The sequence below is a fragment of the Papio anubis genome, chromosome 4 (genome assembly GCF_008728515.1).
Source record: "Papio anubis isolate 15944 chromosome 4, Panubis1.0, whole genome shotgun sequence".
NCBI classification, from domain to species: domain Eukaryota; kingdom Metazoa; phylum Chordata; class Mammalia; order Primates; family Cercopithecidae; genus Papio; species Papio anubis.
This window is the reverse complement of record NC_044979.1, coordinates 51,064,606-51,087,536: the sequence shown is the minus strand read 5'-3', so window position 1 is coordinate 51,087,536 and position 22,931 is coordinate 51,064,606. Positions and strand designations below refer to the sequence as shown.

Here is a 22,931-nt window from a genome sequence, read left to right as displayed (position 1 = left end):
GGAAGGAGCATATCAGCTTCTCTGCTTAGGAGAAGGGGAAGAGCACCAGGGAACTGGGAATCTAGGGTGGGGATAGGAAGAGCATAGAAAAGGCAGCTGGACATACGAAGCACACTTTTTAGTACCTCGTACACATCATATTGCCTCAGGCTGACCCAACTATAATCTAAATATGTTTAGATTAATTTTCCAGATCAATTTGCCAGGTGGAGCGAATGCTTTCTAATTTTCTGTTTATATTTGCTGTGTCTGTCTCCTGTAACTCAGACCTCTTGCACTAGGCAGTACTTGTGCTCAACACAATCTTCCCTGTTGCTTCCCCTCTGATTGCTTTGCTTGTAGTTCTCTGCCTCCTTTTCTTCTTTGTTTCAGAGCTTCTAATCTTCACCTCGGCTCTGCCCCAGCTGTCTCAACAGACAATTCATTGGTCATCTAATCAAACGAGAGAGTAGTCCCCACCCCCTCAGTCTCTCTCCTATTTATGGATCTTAGGAGAGCTATTTTTGCCAGCGAAGGTAAAGTTTCTGAAGCTTCCTTTTACCCCTGCTATTGCCCTGTCACTCCATAGCCACTGTTTCAGGCTGCCTTGGGGCAAAGCTCTGAGCCTGCCTCCATTCAACTGTGCCAGGAAGCAGGAGACACAATCCCATCTCTCAATGTGCCAATGTGGCATTTTGAATTTGCAATAGGATGAGTAAATTTATTTTCTCTGAGACTTTAATGAGACCATGTGCTACAAGTATGAAGTGTTATCAGAGTTGCTATTATAGCTGCAGCTTCAATAATGCAGAAGAATCAGCTATGTGCCATGAGAATTTATTTCCCAAGAATATGACAATGATCTCTGTTGTTGGGAAAGGGGGGTTGGTCCATGTTTCCTGCCATGGCAAATAACTAGAAGGTTGGCCTGAATAAACGCCGAAACCGCAGCTGTGTACTATCTCTAAATAAAATCCCTGTCAAACTGGCTTTAATTTCACGGGATCAGCTTCCATATTTTCTTTAACTTCTCTGCCATAGCATATATAGATAGCATTTTTGTTCGGTTTTGTAGTTTGAGCAAATAACTCTCACTTTTCTCTCCAGTATTGAGCAGAAGGGGGAGGCAGGGAAGTATGAAGTGTGTCTGTGAACAGGCTGTCTCATACACACATTCAGTGAGCTGGAAGACACAAGGGAGAAGAACGAATCCTTTTCATGGGAGGTGTGTGTCTTCCAGGTTGCTGGCATCATCTCTGCTGGGATTGTGATGATCGCTATTCTTGCCCTGGGGAAGCTTCTGGAACCCTTGCAGAAGGTATAACCCTGCTTCTCGGCATACCGATTGCATAATTTCCCTTCACTACTCTGCTACCAGATAAATAAGAGGAGATTTAACAATCATCACATGGAAAACCATTCCCTGAATAACACAGCCTTCTCTGTCTCTCTTGGCAGTCGGTCTTAGCAGCTGTTGTGATTGCCAACCTGAAAGGGATGTTTATGCAGGTGTGTGACATTCCTCGTCTGTGGAGGCAGAATAAGATTGATGCTGTAAGTCACCTACCACCCCTTTTTATCTGAAATAAGATTTGGTTCTTACATGCTTCCTGCCATATCACTATATTCCCCCTATCCCCTAAGTCTCACTCAGACTTTGGGAACTCCAGAGGAGAAATTAGAATTCTGTGGATAAATCAAAGCCATGAAGTCTTCCATGTGAACTGCACTTTGTGAAGATCCTGTATCTCTGGGAAGGTCAATTTCCGGCAAGAATCCCATATGAGGCTCATTCATATACCTTTGGCCTTCTAAACGCAAAAAGCGAAAAAAAAAAAAAAATGTTTAAACGCCCTAGTTTAGAAGGACAAACAACATATAAAACAATGTAAAAACAAAATACGAAATGTAAAAACCCATGCTGACTTTAACTCTGACTAACATAACCTTCACAACTATTCTGAGAAACTAAAAATCAGAAGTTAAATCCTTCAGAGTTCCTCTCTAATTTAAACCATAAAAAGAATGAGAAGACTTCCTACATATTGATATGGAAAATTTTCCAAGACAAATCGTTAAGTGAAAAAGAGACCAGAATAGAAATGCTGGGGAAAAGCACAGACACAGGCAGAAATAAAAGTGGATACAAGGAGGGAGGGAAGTTGGGAATGGGTGGAGAAGGGGGAGGGTTGTGAGGGAGAGTTTTCCCCTTTTTAATAATTCCCTTCTGAACCATGCAAATATATTAGCTATTCAAAAGGTTAGAAATAAATAAAATGGGACAGTTGGTCTTAATTGAGAAGCCCAGTTTCTACAGCCACTTAAATATAAAATGAATGAAGTCACAATATTTTTAAAAAGCTGTGATTTGGGCAGGCACAGTGGCTCATGCCTGTAATCCCAGCACTTTGGTAGGCAGAAGGGTCACTTGAGCTCAGGAATTTGAGACCAGCCTGAGTAACACAGTGAGACCTTGTCTCTACTACAAATAAAAAATTAAAAGTTAGCCAGGTGTGGTGGTGTGTAGCTGTGGGTAGTCCCAGCTACTTGGGAGGGTGAGGCAGGAGGATCACTTGAGCCCAGAAGATGGAGGCTGCAGTGAGCTATGATGGTGACATTGCACTCTAGCCTGGGCAACAGAGTGTGACCCTGTCTCAAAAGAAAAAAAAAACAACTGTAATTTGTTTGTGGATAATTGATCTTATTTTTATAGGTAGTTATCACATGATGGTACCTGATACATTAATATAATTATTTTCATTTCTATTTTTTCCGTAGGTTATCTGGGTGTTTACGTGTATAGTGTCCATCATTCTGGGGCTGGATCTTGGTTTACTAGCTGGCCTTGTATTTGGACTATTGACTGTGGTCCTGAGAGTTCAGTTGTGAGTAACGTAAAACCTAGATTTCCTATAAACAGAAAAACACACTCTGAGCTTTCTTATACCATTTTGATAAATGTAGTGAAGCCACTTTCTTTCATTATAGTTACTGTATATTGAGTGCTTCTATGCATTAAGCACACAGTGTTTTACAGACATACTTAATCTTCAAAAATAGCTTCTGAATAGGTTTGATTAGTCTCATTCTACAGGTGAGAAAAGAGAAATTCAGAAAGGCTAAGAAGCATCCCTAAGATCACACAGCTAGTAGGTGGCAGAGCTAAGATTTGAACCTATGTGCCTAGTCATGTCCTCCACTGCTGTGCTCTCCATTTAGTTGTGGTAAGAGTGAAAGGTACATAGTTTAGCCGAAGGCTGAGGTGGCTTTGTAGTTACTTCTTTAAATGAGATGAGGAATGCAAGGCGCTGGGCACAGGCTTGGGACAAGACAGTTGCTATATATTATAGTTCATTTTCTTTTTTTAAAGCTAGTAACCAAAAGTTACATAACCCAGAACAGGAGGACTTTAAAATAGCTGATGACAGCCAAAATTCAATCAACCCTGTCGTATAACCAATAAGGCATATAACCAATAAACTGCACGATTATGTGAAGGAAACAATTAGCTCATATGCAGAGTGAAGGCAGCAAAGACATGATTTAAATAATGGAAAACAGCCTGTGAGGGAAGGTGAGGAGCCTGTAGGTGGTTTTTTGGTTGGTTTTGTTTTTATTCTAGAGAGGCATTAGTTAAGTGCTCTCCTGGGCCTAGAGGGGAACAGAGTCTCTCTCTCCCTCCTCAAGGTGTCCATCATCTTTTCAGACTTCTGGCCCTGCTCTGCCTGTGCTTGGGCCATGAAAGAAGACACCTGGAAAAACATCAGGATAGGTGTCTTCAGCTTAGCATCAGCTCACCTCTCCTGTTCCACCAGCCAGTTCTCCTTCCTGCGCTCCTTCCCTACCTTGGTGTATTGGTGCCTACCCAAAAGGCTTGTGTTTTCTACCTCAGCACCCTAAATGATTGCCCAAGGGCCCGAGAAGGTTTGCAGGCTCCCAAAGTGCCCAATTTGCTGCTAGGACACGTCTCAGAAACTCTCCTTAGAAGATGCTGTCTCTCATGCTGTATACGCCTCAGTATCTATTTTTTCTTGGGTGGATGTGGTTGGAAAAGAAGGGTTTTACAGAGAGAGATTAGCTTATGAACTTTTAAGTTAAAAATCAGCACAACCCTGCAAGCCAAGGAAAAACTGGTGGCACATTTTAGCTGCTAGTTTGGTATCTAGGCTTTTAGCCAACAAAAAGCAGTATCCTCCACAGTATTTAATTTCCAGTAATTATCATGCTGATCCAGAGAGCACAATGCTGAAAGTACACTAAACAGATACTCTTTCTTCAGGAATTGTATTGAGCATGTCTCTAGTCACACATGAAGAATCACGGAATTTATCTGATTGCATCAGGAACAGGAAATCAATAGTCTGGTTGACAGGAAGGACTTATTTCTGGTCTTCCCAGTCTCCTATTTCTATAAAAAATGACTAAGTCACAAAGAAGTGCCAGGCACTGCAAGACCAAGGGGTTAAAGATAGAGACTCTGCTGCCCTTTGCCTCCAGGCCTTTTCTTACTTCTCCTAAGAAGTTTACTTAACAATAAAAATCAGGATAATACTGATGACCTTTCAGGGTTATGGCAGGGCTTAAATAAGATTTCACATGCGTGAAAGCTCTTTGCTTATCCTATAACGTGTTGTGCACGTGCAAGTATGATGCTCATTATTTCTCTCAGCCATCAGAAGAGAGGCACAGTTTCTCCCCTCCCCTGCCGATTCCACACAAACACCAGCTGTTCATTTCAGAGTTAGCTACAGGAAAATGTCATCTGCAATAAAGACAGAGTCCAAAACACCAGAATGATGGGCTCTTTAGTAGCTGTTGTTTTTAACTTTTTATTCCAAAATATGGCTGTTCCAAAAAATCTTGACCTTGATATTTTTTCTTCTAGTCCTTCTTGGAATGGCCTTGGAAGCATTCCTAGCACAGATATCTACAAAAGTACCAAGAATTACAAAAACGTAAGTACCTTTGTGAGACATTTGCTGGACTTGGGTTTACTAGCCTGAAATTTCAGCAGCTCTGTTTTATGTACAAGGTAGCCAAAGGGAGAAATACCTATTGGGAAAGTCTGTTAGTCCACAGGGGGTGCCACGAAAACTTTTGATCCAATGCACCTTCTGACACCCATGTCTTATATGAATTTTATCCATGCTAGCTGAATGTCTTTTTTTTTTTCTTTTTCTTTTTAGATGGAGTCTCTTCACCCAGGCTGTAGTGCAGCAGCATGATCTCAGCTCACTGCACTCTCTGCCTCCTGGGTTCAAGTGATTCTCTTGTCTCAGCCTCCCTAGTGACTGGGATTACAGGCAGGTGCCACCATGCCTGGCTAATTTTTGTATTTTTAGTAGAGACAGGGTTTCACCATGTTGCCCAGGCTGGTCTCAAACTCCTGAACTCAAGTGATTTGCTGGTCTTGGCCTCCCAAAGTGTTGGGATTACAGGCGTGAGCCACCGCGCCTGGCCAGCTGAATGTCATTTTAATATAAAACCATTGTAAGAGGAATTTAAAAATAATAGGCAATTTCTAGACGTTCATCCAAAATTGTATTTATCTGTTATATAATTCTTATCTTCTGTAAGATTTTCTTTATTCAGTTCTAACAAGAGATTATCAAGTTCTCTATGACCAAGACCTTATTATTTGATACTTTGCTTTATCCCTGGAATTAGAAGAAATAATATATGACACAAGAAATGAAAAACAAAGAAATTAAACATCCCATTGATTGTTGTGTCAGCTGCAAATAAAATTGCTTAGTGATGACTAGAGGAAACAAAGATAAAAAAGCAGAGAAAGTAAATTAAGAAAATACAAATTTAGCAAATAATAATAATAATAATGTGAACCCTGCGAAGTTGTAGTCTAATTTTACCTTAACATTAAAAAAATGTTGGACATTGAACCTGGGATTTCAGTAGCTGCTACTTAATTTATTTCCGCGATCTTTACGTTAGGTTGAGCCAAATGCCATTAAGAGTTAAAATGATTTAGAGATGTTTTTGGCTTTGGGGCAGGGAGCTCTAAGCTGAGTTAGGGAATTCTGACTTCTAGGCTCCATCTTGGTGAGACTTTGCCCAAGTCATTCAGCCTCTCAGGACCTCAGTTTTCTCATCTGAAGTTGCTAGACTAAAATTGCTGATTCCTGAAGACCAGAAAGTCTATGATTCTATGATTCATGGGTTATATTTTGGGTGTGGCCATTGTATGTCAGGGTGAGAACAGCAGATGATATCATAGGCCTCAGTTCCACAAATCCCCTTGATTTTGCTTTTTTTTCTTTGCTGCTTTTAAAGAACGTTAGCAAAATCAGGAGAGTCAGTGGTATGAACTTCAGGCAAATCATGGCAGTGTTCTAAGCCTCAGTTTCTTCATCTGGAAATCAAAGGGTTGAATAAATTGCTTTCTAAGGCCCTTTCTAACTTTGACCTTTTATGAGACTGTAGAAGTCCAAAAGTTTTTGTAACCTGCTGCCTCCTAGGTTGCCTCCCTATTCAAGAAAAGTTGAAGAGGCCTTGCACAGTGGCTCACTCCTGTAATCCCAGCACTTTGGGAGGCTGAGGCGGGCAAATCACTTGAGGTCAGGAGTTTGAGACCAGCCTGGCCAATGTGGTGAAACTCTGTCTCTACTAAAAATGGAAAAATTAGGGGGGCGTGGTGGCAGCACCTGTAATCCCAACTACTCAGGAGGCTGAGGCAGGAGAATCACTTGAACCCAGGAGGTGGAGGTTGCAGTGAGCCGAGATTGTGCCACTGTACATCAGCCTGGGCAACAAAGCAAAACTCCATCTCAAAAACAAACAAACAAGAAAGAAAGAAAGAAAGAAAGAAAGAAAGAAAGAAAGAAAGAAAGAAAGAAAGAAAGAGAAAAGTTGAGTGCTGCTACCCAGCTCCTCTGAGCAACTGTGACCTGGCTCCTTGCTAAATAGCCAGAAATGTAATTAAATACTTGAGGCTTGAAATTATTTAACCCCAGACAATTTCTTTTAATGCCAGATTGAAGAACCTCAAGGAGTGAAGATTCTTAGATTTTCCAGTCCTATTTTCTATGGCAATGTTGATGGTTTTAAAAAATGTATCAAGTCCACAGTAAGTATTTTATCACTAGAAATTTGTTTTCTAACCTCTTTTGAGACTTCATTCATTCTACAAGTATTTATAGGGCTCCAACCAGGAATAGGCCCTAGACCCTCTTGCCTTTGTGTGGGGCAATAAGAATTAAAATATAACATCCTTGCCTTCAAATAATGTAGAGTCTATTTGAGGATTAAAAAATACATATGTTAAAATCCAGGTAGTAATAACTATGCCAGACAAAAACATTAGAGATGTTTCTAGGCAGAATTTGAGTAAGTTCCAAATAAGTAGTATAGACAGTTGAGAGTTCATGGAAGGAAGAGATCCAGGTTAGTTGGACTAACAGGCTTTGTGCAGCAGTTGGCAGAAGGAAAGAGATCATGTCAATTGTTTGAGAACTATGTGAGCTGAGAGACAGTGGAAACAGATATCAGAGGTAGGGTTGCCCAGTTGCAGCAAAAAGTAAAAAATACTATTGGAATAAATAAGTAGAAAATTCTGGTACTGAATGCCATGCTATGCTTTGAACTTGGAGTTTGCCTCTAAATCAGTGTTTTTCTAAGTGAGTTCCAGGGCAAACTGATTCAGAGGAATGTTCACAGATTTTGCAATAACAAAAGGGCTCTGTGATACCAAGGGAATTTGGAAAACCCAGACTTAAAGCTAAATAGGGTATTTGGTGGTTTTTTTTTTTTTTTTTCTTTTTTCCTGTTTTGTCTTTTACTGTCTTGGTGCCTTTAATATACTACTGTCTTCCCTGAGTTTCTGGGTAGGAGTAGGGTAGCCTGGGAGTAGACAGAGATCTACTCCACCAGACCTTACAATTTCTGTTTTGGCAGGATATCTCAAGGAATTATACCCTTTGAGAAATAGCCTTTCCAGATAACAGATAACAGTGGCCATTAACAAGCTTTAGGTGCCAGGCATTTTAAGTAACTTGACATTTATTTCCAAAGGTTGGATTTGATGCCATTAGAGTATATAATAAGAGGCTGAAAGCACTGAGGAAAATACAGAAACTCATAAAAAATGGACAATTAAGAGCAACAAAGGTGAGACAACATCTTTCTTTTCCCCCTTAAATTCTTTCCTTTCCCTGATGAGAGCAGTTAGATGGTCTAAAATTAAATCTATCCCCTTTAGTATCCAGATGTGAACGAACAAATGACATGTACGTGTCAAAGAACAACTGAGCTATTCTTATAGGCAAGAGGGAGTGGAAGGGAATGAAATAAAATCAGCAGCGCTGCCTGGAAACACAGGATGCGATTTTTTTCCCCCACCATGAAGAACGTCTGCATTATTTTTTATACTTTATTTTTACTGAAAGGAACAAAATAAGTGCAAATTCAATGCCAGAAAACTACCCACCAGAGAAGGCAGTAAGTCCATAGACTTTTGGAGCTATTAACTTTTACTCAGACTCTCTGGCCAGTGTATTTCTTGGCAAAGTTCCACAATCTTCCAGAAAACAAGTTTCTTGGCTCCTCTGTTCTCCCAGTTTTCTTCCTAGACAACATCAAAGTTTGGGCTGAGGTAAAACTCATCCTTAAGAATTCATCTCCTTGATGTTTTGCTTACCAAAGAACAGTGTGTAGGAGTTTTGTATAATTTGATATGAATGGTTGAAAGACATTTCAAATCTTTCACAATTAAGTTGACAGTGTTTTCTTTGTTTAGAATGGCATCATAAGTGATGCTGGTTCAACAAATAATGCTTTTGAGCCTGATGAAGATATTGAAGATCCGGAGGAACTTGATACCCCAACCAAAGAAATAGAGATTCAAGTGGATTGGAACTCTGAGCTTCCAGTCAAAGTGAACGTTCCCAAAGTGCCCATCCATAGCCTCGTGCTTGACTGTGGAGCTATATCTTTCCTGGACGTTGTTGGAGTGAGGTCACTGAGGGTGGTAAGGTTCTGGTTTCCTGAATTATACATTCGGAGCTTTGGCAATAGTAAAATGATGTGGGTTGTCCAGTATTGCAACAGGGCAAATACATGGGCTTTGTAGTTTTTCTAGGTGAATGCTTTTGTAAAAAAGTGTAATATTTTAAAGCATAGCCTCTGGAACCAGACTACCTGGGGTAGATACTGGCTTCACCACTTACTAGCAGTACGACCCTGGGCAAGTTGCTTAATCTGTCTATATCTCAGTTTCTTCATCTGTAATATGGAGGTAATGATGGTATCTACCTTCATAAATTGTTACAAGGATTAAATACGCTAATAGATATAAGGTGTTTAGAAGAGTATCTAATTCAGGCAGGGCGTGGTGGCTCACGCCTGTAACCTAGCACTTCGGGAGGCTGAGGCAGGTTGATCATGAAGTCAGGAGTTCGAGACCAGCCTGGCCAATATGGTGAAACCCCGTCTCTACCAAAAATACAAAGTCCCAGCTGCTAGGAGGCTGTGGCAGGAGAATCGCTTGAACCCGGGAGGCAGAGGTTGCAACTAAGATTGTGCCACTGCACTCCAGCCTAGGCGACAGTGAGACTCGTTTCAAAAAAAAAAAAAATATATATATATATATATATATATAAATATATATATATATATATAGCTGATTCAAAGATACTCCCCAGCAAATTAATTCACATTTATTATGTTTTATCTTTCTGAGAATGTACAGCACATGGAATATGAAAAGAAGAAAAAATGGCAAAAGTTTGTTAAGTATTACATTTCTATTTGTTATGTTAACAGCAACAGGATAAGGAATACCAGGTGTATGGTAGGACTGGAAAAACCAGGCATTATTAAGAGGTTAGAGTAGGAAGCAAGCAGGTCAGGCATCTAGAAAGTCAAAGCAAGAGTTGAGAAGTATGCAGGATAGAAACAATAATGATATCAGAAACCAGTTATGCAAGCTGAAGATCATTAATTCTTTCAACAAATAGATGTGAAATGCCTACTGTGTGCTAAGCACTCTGCCAGGCACAAGAGACTAGTGATGAAGTAGACACAGTTTCTACCTACGTGGGACTTAGCAGTCTGGAGGAGAAGGCAAACATTAAGTCATCTTCTAAATAACAACTGTAGTAAGTACTCCAAGGAAGATGAATAGAACATCACCTGAAGCATCAAGTTTAGGTGAAGCTTCAGGTAGGTATCAAGAGGGTCAGGCAGAAAAGTAAGCAGGTCAAGACACCAACAATCAGATGTAATAATATGAAGCTGACTCCTAACTGAGGTTCAGCTTAGCTAGGGCTTCTTTGCTACCTCTGTAAGGGGAGGAAATGATTCCAGGATGTGTGTACTAGGTAGGTAAGGTAGAGAAGTGATTGTGCTTGGCAAAAGAGTATGAGAATATGCTGACAGATTCTGTTCTAGTTCTCTTAGCAGATTTTGTTATTAGCTCATTTGAAAACACTCTTGTTCTTTGTTGTACATTTCACTCTAAGCATTGGCTGAGATCCATTGTAGATTGTATTGGCCAGAGAGTTTAATGAATTACTTTTGGGGAGAGTCTTAACATATTTAATGCCAGAATATTTCCCACACAACAAATATTTACTTTCAAATATTATGATAGCTAAAGAAGACTCCAAACTTTATACTTGAACAGAGGTCTTAATTTGTGTTCCTCCATAATTCTCAAATTCTCTTTTATTATTGACCAAGGGTCTTGTGTCTTGACTTTTTAAAATTAAATGTTTGTTTTAACATAATTGTAAATTCACATGTAGTTTTAAGGAATAATATTTAGATCCTATGTACCCCTTACCCAGTTTCTCCCAATGAGTAACACCTTGTAAAGCTGTGGCATGAAATCACAGTCAGGTCACTGACATTCAAAGTAGAGGCCTTGACTTTTAGGTCAGTTGTAACATTTTGAACCCGATGAGCATAGCCACACCCATATCTCTTCTCCAATCAGCAGGGCCTATATTAAGAAGCCTCCTGTACTCTCTTCTTTCCACAAATATTTATTTAGCACCTCCATGCTATCAGGTGCTGTGCTATTGAGCGCTGGATGTTGCCATCTCTTGAGATCTAATCCTAATTATACCATTACTGTAGGTTGAAAACCTCCATGGTTTTGCAATAATAACCTTTCCTTAAAGTCCTGATTAACCATGGAAGTAATGATGTTTCTCCTGAGCAAGTAACTGAATGCTACTGAATTGTGGGCAGATAAGGTTATTAATTGTTACAAACTCTCCTTTTTTATTTTTAGATTGTCAAAGAATTCCAAAGAATTGATGTGAATGTGTATTTTGCATCACTCCAAGGTAAATACATATATCTACATATCTACCTGTAAGACTTTCCCCTAAGCCCTTTCTTCTACCTGGGACTGTGGGCACATTATGTCTAAAGGCCTTTTTTTTTCTTTTAAAGATCTCAATTGCATTTATTTGCAATTCTAGAATCTGGCAATGCTTCATTCCATAAAAGAGAATAAGTGTTCCAAGGAACTAAGTGGAAGAGGTCGGTTTCATAGACAGAAAAGGCCAAAGACAGCAAAAGCAAACGACAAAGAGTATATTAGTCCATTCAAAGTTACTTTTCTTGCAAGTCAGAGACAGTGAGACAGAACAATAGGAAAATAATGGATTAGTTAACATGAGGTCATGGCAGGATACTTTTTTGTATGAGGTTTATTGCAGAGAAAGCTTTGTTATGCCAACTGAAAATTTAAACTGGCTGTTTTGGGAATTTGCTCTTACCCCTCTCTCCTGATTTCTTCAAAGGTCAGATAACAATTTAGTTTAGGTTGGATAACTTGAAACTTTAGCATGAGTGACTCCATTTTGATTTTTAGTCTTGTCTGTTGGGGCCTAGTGCAGGAGCTTAGTCTAAAACAATGGCCTTTTATTTTTATTTTTTATTTTACTATGTGCCTGTGTCTTGCATGACCGCAGGATGGGCACAGCTGCTTGAGCCACCGAAGGCTGCTCTACTCCTTCATTCTGGCTACTAGAAGCTGCAAAGCTCTGGGAGGGCAAAACTCAAGGGGACTAAGACAACGGCCTTCACCGTTTTTATTTGATGATTTCCCCCCGTTTGATCAGGTTCTCACCTAGGTAAGAGTGAACAAAATGCAGGAGATCAGTGCTACCCTGTTACCATTATTTTCGGTTTCTGGTCTCAGGAGGTCATGTATAGCTTATGGTGCCCTCCTCATTATCATGCATTTCTCTGAGTTTTTGTTGTTTCAGAGGGAAACCATTTGATGTCTGACAGGTGGCTATATGGAAACATTTAAAACTTTGAGAGGGTATAACGTACCTGCTATTATGACTATTGGGATGATAACACCAAGGGTTTATAGTATGCTCCTTAGCCAGGGTTCCCATGAACCAAACCAACTAAAATTGAATAGCCTGACAAGGAGTCTACCTGTTTTAACCAAGTTACCTGATGTATTTATATATGTGCAACAAGAAGTGTCACCAACTGCACAGATGCTTCCTTGTTGAGTTAGCAGGTAATCTAGCATTCCATGACTGGTTTAAATTAAAGCAGAAAGTGTAAGTTACCCAAAGAAGCTACTGTTTGTGAAATTTTAACTACAGCACTATCCTGCCAAGTGAAAGAGGTAGGCAAAAGTAAGGGAAAATTAAAAGGGATAAGAATCTTATGATAGGGAGTCTTGTTCTGACAGTCTTGGAGCTGTCTACAGCATGAAGTTGGCGACTTCTTGTTTTGGTTTGTAGTTTTATTGTCTCTAGTTGTGGCATCCAGCATTCTGGTGAACTCTCTCTGTGGCCCACAGTTTAAGCATGAGAGTCACCTCTTGAAATGTATGCTGAGTTGTTCAGCTTCAACTTACAGAGCTTCAGGAATTGAGTACTTCTTGGTCTTCATTGGAGTGTTATAGCCAGATATTAGTGAAAGCTAAAAGAATTAAGAATCCAGTTCAGTCTACAGGTAGACAATAAACACTCATAAACATTGAACAGGGCTACAGTCTAAGAACAGTTTTACTATGCTTTTCTTTTGAACCATATGTTTTTCTTTCTATAGTCACCTCCATTTCTATCAAAGACAATCATGGTAGACCAATTTGTTTACAAAATAAGTTTAGTCTCAAACTTGGTCTGATTGATTATTTACACAGTGCAGCAAGAATAACTACATAGGTGACTCATTTTAAATTTACTTTGCCAAGCCAGGTGAGGTGTTGCATGCCTGCAATCCCAGCTATTTGAGAGTCTGAGGTGAGAGGATTGCCTGAGCCCGGGAATTCAAGGCTTCAGTGCACTATGATTGTGCCTGTGAATAGCCACTGCACTATAGCCTGGGCAACACAGTGAGACCACGTCTCCAAAAAATAATTGCTTTGCCGGAAATTTTGACAAGGAATCTCAGATTGGACTTTTTAAAACTTCTTGATGCTATGAAGTTAAACCAAGGCAGACATTAGACTTTGCCTGATGTATCTAATATCTTGAAGTTACTGGGCCTCCCAGGAAGGAACAACTTTTTATTCACTCACTGTAAGGCTAGGAGCCCTTGAAGCCAGGAATTCTGTGCACATTTTCAAATATGATATTCTAGTCAAAGCCTTGATAATATAACCAATGTTTTCCAATTGTATTCTATTTAAAAGAACAGATTCTTATTGAACTTTTATGTAAATAATCATATTGCCAGAAAAATAAGAATACTCACAAAGAGTTTCCAAATTCTGGAAGGATCAGGTAGAGAGGAAAAGCAAATGTTTCAATTTTTGTTTATGAAAGTATGCTTAACCAGGCTGGGTGCTGTGGCTCACATCTGTAATCCCAGCACTTTGGGAGGAAAAGGTGGGTGATTGCCTTGAGCTCAGAGTTCGAGACCAGCCTGGCAACATGGCAAAACCCCATTACTACAAAAAATACAAAAAATTAGCTGGGCATGGAGGCTGAGGCTGAGAATCACTTGAGCTGGGGAAGCGGAGGTTGCAGTGAGCCCAGATGACGTCACTGCACTCCAACCTGGGTGACAGAGTGAGACCCTGTCTCAAAAAAAAAAAAAAAAAGTATGCTTAACCAAGTGGCTTTAAACTACAGATAGCTTTAAAGAAAAATTTTCTTTAAATCTTGAAAACAAATATTAAAAAAACCAGCAATGTTTCAAATAAAAAAAGCCATAAAACCCATAATTCTTCTTCATCAGTTCATTCAGTCTCATGTAATTAATTCTTGCTCTGTTTGATCTTGGCTGGCAGTTTAATTCCATCGAATGGTATGAATTCAAAGTTATTAGAAACTTGTATTTGTCAGAGTCCTTTTCATTCTTCCCATATGACTCTTTGAAGTCACAGCATTTTAGAATTACAATGGCTTACAAAGAGCTTTCAGAAAAAGTATCAGAACAAAACAATTAACTGTGGACAAGAAGACTTAAAGTGGCTATATTTAAAGATCTGAGTTACCCAGTGAGTTACCCAGTTGACAAGGATATTTGGTTATTTCTGTGGCACACAACAATTTAAAATAACCAAAATTATGACTGGTAGCATTTATACCAAGACATATCACATTTCTAGGAATGTTATATAATTTTGGAGCATATTAATACCATATCTATATAAATATAGCTCAAAGAAGGTTAAACATCATTTCTTATTTTAACAGTGCTTCTCATATAATTTAACATAAGGCCACTTGGTTTAACATCTCTCCTTTACAGATTCTTTAAGAAATTCCAGGGTCCTCTGGAACATCCCAAAGTTAGTTCAAGGTCAAAAAAACTTAATTTTGATTTTTGAGAAGTTTGTCAAACACCAAAGGTTTAAAACATTTGATCAAAATAGGATCATAGGTCACTATGAAATAAAACCAAAGTGACAAAAGAGTTCAAAGGCACAAAGCACAAGAAGAGTTATCTTGATGAAACATGAAATCCCTGTTTTCTAGGCCAGTTACCTAGAAGATAAAGAAAATCCTCTCACAATTTTCTATTAAGAGCAAACCAATCCTCTGAGAAAACTCTATTGTTCCAACACATGGGCCGAAACTTTAGCCTTCCATCAGTGTACTTTAATATTAATGCTCAATTTTTATTGAGCTTATAAAACTTATAAATGATTCCCTTCTAATTTTAGCCAACTCAATCACATAAAATTTTTCATGATATTTATCTTCTACAAACCTTCTACAACTTGCTTAAACCTTCATTTTGTCCTATACTTCCTTTTTTAAAATTGGCATTGTACCTTAGGACAAAGATTTACTTTTCTTTTCTCCTTATCATTTTGACCATATAAGGTTCTCTCCTATACAAAAGAAAAAATTACTCTCTTTTCAATTTTCTTTGTATCTTCATACTTGTCAATTTTTTCCCACATCTTTCCTATCTACTGGTTCCTTTCTGCCTTGTTTTGATTTCCTTCCTAAGTCCATATTTAGAAACAACCTTTAAATAACCTCCGATTGCCAAGCTAGAGTTAAGATTTAAATAAATAAATAGGCCAGGCATGGCGGCTTACATGTGTAATCCCAGCACTTTGGGAGGCAAAGGTCAGAGGATCACTTCAGGCCAGGAGTTTGAGACCAGCCTGAGCAACATGGTAAGACCCCATCTTTATTATTATTTAAAAAACAAAAACAAAAATAAAACAAAAAGCATAAAAACTCTGAGAACATTTTTAAACCCAGAAAGATACTACTTCCAATTTGTGCCATAGAGCTGGTAATGTATGGAAATGTGTGTCTTGACAGTGGGTGGGGGTGGGGTGGATATTGACAATGGGGGGATATTGTTATGAGGAGAGCAAAGCTGGGGATTACTTAGATTCCTTGCAACAGGAGGACTCTCAAGGGTGTGAGTCTCTGTGTCTGTCTCTTTATGAATGTATGTGTGTAGGAAAGTGCTAACGCTTAGGTTGAATTCTCCAGCAGCAGAGCCCAAGATGGGGATTCTTGCACAAGTGATTTATTGAGAGCACACCTGAGGAAATTTATGAAGCAGTGAGGGAAGCAGGATAGGGAAGGGGAAGAAGCTGGTGAAAGACATGGTTTCTGAAGTCCAGCATAGATTCCTGATTTCACAGGGAGCACCACCACAGGAAGAGTACCAGAAGGTTATGCCTCCTTGAGACAAGGGGACCTGCTTTCTCCCCCAATATCAATCAGTCAGTGGCTGCAGGTCAGCCATGCGTGGGGATGAAACCTCCCAATTCTCTTTATTTACTTATTTATTTGAGACAGGGTCTTGCTCTGTCACCCAGGTTGGAGTGCAGTGGTGCAATCGTGGCTCACTGCAGCCTCAAACTCCTGGGCTCAAGTGATCCTCCCATCTCAGCCTCCTGAGTAGCTGAGACTATAGGTGCATACACAACCACACCTGGCTAGTTTTTGTATTTTTTTTTTGTAGAGCTGGGGTTTCACCATATTGCCCAGAATGCCTGGGTTCAAAGTGATCCACCCTCCTCAGCCTCTCAAAGCGCTGGAATTACAGGCCCAGTCCTCTTTAGATGACACAGCTCCCAGTGGGCAAGAGGAAGTCTCCAGAGAAGGGCACAGCTGTGAAACGTTAGCAACCTGGCCCACAGCAGTAGGAGGATGGATACACTGGCTTGGCCAAAGTGACATGATCGTGCACCAAGGTTGACTACGACCAGTTATGGAATAACCATTCTATATGCTACTGGAAAAGAAACTGTCATTTCAAAGCTGGGTCACATTTTGGATACGAGAAAAATAAATAAATAAAAGGAAGAGCTACAGAAACTTAGTATAGGTTGATGCTTAAAAGTTTCTTTTCTTAGCTGGGCATGATGTGATGTGCCTGTAGTCCTAGCTACTTGGGAGGGTGAGGTGGGGGGAATCACTTGAGCTTGGGAGGTGGGGGTTGCAGTGAGCAATGATTGTGCCACTGCACTCCAGCCTGGGCAATAGAATGAGACTCTGTCTCAAAAACAAACAAAAGATTTCTTTTCCTAGGAACTAACAAAACATTGTGTCTTTCTTTTGAAGATTATGTGATAGAAAAGCTGGAGCAATGTGGGTTCTTTGACGACAACATTAGAAAGGACACATTCTTTTTGACAGTCCATGATGCTATACTCTATCTACAGAACCAGGTGAAATCCCAAGAGGGTCAAGATTCCATTTTAGAAACGGTAAATATTCAACCTTTCTACAGATGTATCTTTTCTAAACTATCATGATTTCTATAAATGGCAAACATTACACAAATCTAGTCTAGCTGTTGAATTTTAAGCTATCTACATAACTTCTTGGAGCCTCAGTTTTTTCATCAGTAAAATGGAAGTAAAAACATTAACTTTGCTAGGTAGATATGAAGACTAAATAATATAGTTTATAGGAAATTACCTGGTAGTATCCAGTACTTAATAGTTCTACAATGTGTAGTTTTATTAATAAAAGTGGGCATTAGCTATAATGCCTTTTTAGAATATTGAATCTTTGATCTTCTGTGATCTGTGATTTGTGCACATAAATTCCACTTAAATTCTCAGCAATCTGGAAAACCTTGAATTATAAATGCCTTTAAACAGGATCCATCAGGCCATAAGCGATCTTTGCAAAAGCAATTAAAAAATCAAGCCACAAATAAGCCCAGGGTTTTTTCCCTACAAAATAGAATAGGCCCTGATGGGAGGCCTCGTGGCACAACAGTAGTGCGTCTGGCTCCAGAATATGCCCTGATTTCCTATGGGTATTATTTTGTTAGTTTTTCTGTCAAATACCCAGAAGAGGTGAGCATTCTGGTCTGGTTCGTTGGGCTTGGCCTAATGGTGCGCCTGGTGGTACAAGAATCTCATTTCTCATGGTGAACTTAGGAAACTAAAGCAAATACCTATCAAGATATAATAACGATAATGATTCCAGTGTCATAGTGGATATTTTAAATTGCTTCCCATTTTTCTAAAAATAGAATAAGTACATCCTTATTGTAGATTGGCAGTTGATTGAAGAAAACCAACTTAGGAAACGATATTGTATTATTCTTTTTAGGCACTGGCAGTGGAGAGATTGTTCTATTTAGTGTTCCTTGGTAAAATACTAGTCCTGACTACCAAGCTGTGGATCTTAAAAACAAAAAAGGAAAAAAAAAGAGTAAAGCTACAAATCTAAAGAAAAAAAACTGTTTAACATTGAAAATTCATAAACCTTTTTCTATCCAACTTAAAATTCTCTAACCCATAGGTGATAAGAAAGCAGGATCATATGAAGTATCTTTAAGAGACCCAAATTAAAAGTAAAATGAAACCAAGGTATCAAGTTCTTTCTCAACATGAAAACAGTTATTTTATTTGTTTATACCCATTCTTACTAAGATGTTAGGTCATGAATGTCATAAAAACCACTAACCAAGAGTGTACCTACTAGGTTAGACTCAATTTTGTTTGCAATCCGGGAGGCATTGTGAGTGACTGGGATGGATTTTTTTTGACCCTGAACAAATAGACTAAGCATAATGGAATGCTTGTATTATATACTTACTGGTCCACTAAACAGTGGGTTGGACATTCCTGGTGGCCTGTGAGATCAAGAGGCTCATATTTCTGTGTCTTCTCAGAGTCTAGCACAAAGCTTTACATGTGATAAGTAGGTGAATGACGATAAACCTCACCTGTGGTACTTTCCTTCAAGAAGAGTCCCTCTGTATCACAGATACTGTGACTGCAATGACACAACCCTCTTCCTATCTCTTTATTTTACCATCACAGGACTATCTCAGGACACAACTTGTAGTTAGACTTAGCCTCCACCTTTCCCATTATGTCATACCATTTGCACAGGAACTTAACCCTCTAATTCATTCTCATACTAGCAAAGAGAATTGGGCTACTTGTGAGTTGAAAAGTAGCTAAGTAGCATTTCAAAATGTCATTTTAGCCTGGATATATATTTGGAGTTGCTTTGAAAATGTCCTTTTCCATGCGAAACACAAAGCCAAAATTGTAGGTTTCCTCTGTGTAGAAGATTAAATTACATGCACCTCTAAAAAGTAGAACTTTTCTGAATAACCAAATTAGTCCATAGACATTGGTTTCCATCTCCAATAGAATTAATTTCCATCCAATTCCATTTGTGACTGTTCGTTGTCATCAGTCACAAGCTCTTCAATGGGCATTCATTGCACACTCAATGCTGTGCTAAGTGCTCTTAGCTTAGCCATTGAGACATGCACTGTTGACTGCTGAATCGTTTAGGCAGAGGGGGTGACTTGTTAAGAGGCATACACTCGAGAGGTTAGGGAAGACAGCTGAAAAGGAGTTTAGACAATGGAGAACTATACCAGTTCACCTATGAATGTGCAAAAAAATTATATACAAAAATCTTTAGTTGGGAAATATAAAAGAACAAGACAGCTGAAGAGGATTCTGAAGTATGTAAAGATAGATGAGAAGCCCCAGGAAAGCTTCATATCATTTTCAGTGGAGCATCAGGTGGGTTGATGCTATTCTATTTCCACCCTATGTTCTCTTTTTCAAGATCACCCTCATTCAAGACTGTAAAGATACCCTTGAATTAATTGAAACAGAGCTGACTGAAGAAGAACTTGATGTCCAGGATGAGGTATGATCATTTTCTTCTGAAGAAAATATTTGGATTACATTTTGAATAATTAGAGTAATACAAAGAGTGAATATATCTGATTAAGAGCTGTCAGGGAACATAATTCCCCCAAATGTAAAAAAGATGGCTTGATAGCAGGGAAGAAGAGAAAATAAGAATTCTCCCTTGAAGATGTTAAGTTCTTGGGGAGCTTTTGTCCCAGGTATTTGGGGATGATCAGCAACCGGCAAGAGCCAACACACTGCTCCTGATTTGCTGCCTACAGCTCCGCATCCTGCTCTTCCAGAGATGGAAGGCCATGCGATAGGAAAATAATGAATAGAGGAAAATTCTACACCAGGAATTTTATAAGCCTCAGGAATAGTATGTGAGGAACATAAACCCTATGACCTTCCTTCATATGACTGATAACAGCTTTAAAAACATACTCTCCCCACCTTAGACTGATTCTGTATATTTCAGATGCTCTTGTGACATCAGACTATTCCTAGGAAACTTGCCTGAACTTGTAGCATCTGAGTAAAATTTGCAGCTTCACCACTGGCTAAGAGGTGAACACTGAAGGAAGATCACAGAATTGTAAAAAGTTGAAAGATTTCTGAGAATCAAGTAGTCTAACATTCTAGCCCATGCAGAAATCCTTCTTACACCATCCTTGATGAATGTTCATTCAGCTTTTAGGTGAGCATTTCCAGACATTGGCCACTAGTGGCTTCTCAAGGGAGTTTGTTACATGGTTGGAAGTCTCTAAAGGTTACTTGTGCTTACAAAACTGAATTTGGCCTTTCTGTAGTAACCACCTAATGAATTGAGATCTACCTTCCTTAGCAATACAAACCTTCCCACTGAACAGCCCTTCAAATATTTGAGAATAGTTCTCATGTCTCCAGCAGACTGTCTTCCAGTTGAGACTCTTCTCGTTTCTTCTATTCCTTGCAAACATGCAGTCAATGCTTCTCTGGTCACGATGGGGACACAAAACCCTAAATGTGGTCAGGCCAGCATGGAGATTTTTCAACCATGACCTACCTTGATCTCATCAAGATATTCTATTACTATAGCTTAAAAATGTGTTTCCTTTCATAATAGCAACATCAGAATTTTGGCTTCTATTGAGCCGGGTCCAACTAAAGACTGGGGCATTTTCATACAAACTATGGTCTAGTAGAGTTCCCTACTTATATTTATTTAATTGAGTTTTGACCCTAATACAGAACTACACCTATTTCTGCTAGATTGCATCTTGTTGGTTCTTGTTTACTGACATAATTTTGTATTATTATTATTATTATTTGCGACTGAGTATTACTCTGTCACCTGGGCTGGAGTGCAGTGGTACAATCTCAGCTCACTGCAACCTCTCCCTTCCGGGTTTGAGAGATTCTCACGTGTGCCTCATCTTCCCAAGTAGCTGGAATTACAGGCGCTCGCCACCATGCCCAGCTAATTTTTTTTTTTTAATTATTTTTAGTAGAGACAGGGTTTTGCCATGTTGTTCAGGCTGGTCTTGAACTCCTGACTTCAAGTAATCCACCCACCTTGGCCTCCCAGATTGCTGGGATTACAGGCATGAGCCACCGCATTGGCCAGTTTCGTGTTTTAAATCTATCATCCAGGATATTGTCTACCCTACTATCCCCTACCTGGTGTCATAATCAAATCTGATAAGCCTGCCTTCTCTGCCTTTTTCTCGGTCTTGAAAAAATGTTGCAAAGAAAAACATCCAACCCCCTTTAGTGAAATCAGGCAGTAAGGATGACAGGCAGAGATTTTTGTGGAGGAAATACATTGCTACAGTGAAAATCACAGTACCTGCATGTTGGCCCACTAGCTTAGTGAGCCCAGGAAAGTCATTATTGACCTGAGAAGTCCTTTTAGCTGTTGTAGTTTATGACTCTATGGATATAGGGCAGCCTTAGTTTGAGTAAAAACTCGTCAAAATTAGAACTTAAGACTGCTTTATTTAGGATATTTATTGGTTACCGCATAAAAGAATAATTCAAGGAGGGTTTCTATTGATGGTGAAACAATATAGTACAATGGTTTCAAGGGCATGGACTTTAGAACCAGACAGACCTGGGTGCTAGTCCTCATTCTGCTACTTACTAGCTGTGCACCCCAGGACAAATTACTTATCCTGTCTTCATATTAGTATCTTCATGGAAAGTAATAATAATACCACAGAGTTGTGAAAATTAAAGGATACATGTAAAGTAACAAGAGAAGTGCCTTGTACATAGTAAGTGCTCAATAAACAGTAATCATTGCTCTTAATTAAATCCAATTAAAGTATGATGAATACAGGCCAGGCTCAGTGGCTCAATCCTGTAATCCCAACACTTTGGGAGGCCAAGGCAGATGGATCACTTGAGGTCAGGAGTTTGAGACCAGCCTGACCAACGTGGTAACCCCACCACCATCTCTACTATAAAAAAAAAAAAAATTAGCTGGGCGTGGTGGTGGGCACCTGTAATCCCAGCTACTTGGGAGGCTGAGGCAGTAGAATTGCTTGAACCTGGGAGGTGGAGGTTGCAGTGAGCTGAGATCGCGCCACAGCACTCCAGCCTGGGCAACAGTGAGAGAGATTCAGTCTCAAAAAAAAAAAAAAAAAAAAAAAAAAAAGTATAATGAATACAAAACTAAGTTTTTACCCTATTTCTATTGTGATGCTATACACCTAAGATGAGTAACAGTAAGCAACCAATACTATAAAAACATATTTATAAAAAAGATAATGCAGACTTAAGGAGAATTCAGTTGTATCAACACTTTGTTTTCCCCTTGCTTCCACAGGCTATGCGTACACTTGCATCCTGAAAGTGGGCTCAGGAGGTCTCTATGAGCAAGGAACACAAGACAAAACTTCCTCACTAACGTCCTCCTATGCAAACATTTTCTGCATTGACTATTTCTTCAGACTCGAAACACTCATTCTTTTTTTCTATTAAGCCATTGAAAGAGAAGCACTAAGACTGTTTCTAGGATTTATTTATAAAATAAACACCTTACCCCTAACATGTGCAAAATGGTGAGAATTATTCAGACAATTTGGCAGCGTCCAGGATAAGCTGGTGTTATAATACGCTGCTGATCCATGTCACAGATTTGCTAATAATGTTCACATGGGTACTGGCATATCTCTGTTCAGTCAGAGTGAGTGCTGACCCAACAGCCTCTGTGGTCAGGTGAGTCATGAATGATTAATCATAAAGAAAAATCAATTTTTGACTAACCTGGATATCCATGCGCTGCACTGATCACCATGTAAGGTCACATTTAGTAAATGCTGAAATAAAATTATTAATGCATTTATCAATAAAAGCCTTTGAAAATAACTTTGGATAATAAGCTGGAGTTTTAAAAATGCAAATTTGCTTAGTACCTAATAATGAAGTG

At 39.2% G+C, this 22,931-nt stretch overlaps 1 protein-coding gene across 3 annotated transcripts in view; it reads left to right on the top strand.

Annotated features, from left to right (window-relative positions):
• SLC26A4 (solute carrier family 26 member 4) overlaps nt 1-22,550 on the top strand; it is a 53,813-nt gene extending 31,263 nt beyond the window's left edge. For all 3 annotated transcript variants that reach the window (XM_021936156.2, XM_009203654.4, XM_021936157.2), the window contains 11 exons: nt 1,220-1,297; nt 1,438-1,533; nt 2,758-2,864; nt 4,865-4,934; nt 6,971-7,063; nt 8,008-8,103; nt 8,732-8,962; nt 11,231-11,285; nt 16,962-17,107; nt 19,452-19,535; nt 22,329-22,550. In XM_021936156.2, the coding sequence (XP_021791848.1) occupies nt 1,220-1,297; nt 1,438-1,533; nt 2,758-2,864; nt 4,865-4,934; nt 6,971-7,063; nt 8,008-8,103; nt 8,732-8,962; nt 11,231-11,285; nt 16,962-17,107; nt 19,452-19,535; nt 22,329-22,352 (1,080 nt within the window). In that variant the 3' untranslated portion in view covers nt 22,353-22,550. The remainder of the gene's footprint in view (nt 1-1,219; nt 1,298-1,437; nt 1,534-2,757; nt 2,865-4,864; nt 4,935-6,970; nt 7,064-8,007; nt 8,104-8,731; nt 8,963-11,230; nt 11,286-16,961; nt 17,108-19,451; nt 19,536-22,328) is intronic.
• Nucleotides 22,551-22,931: the final 381 nt, after the last annotated feature.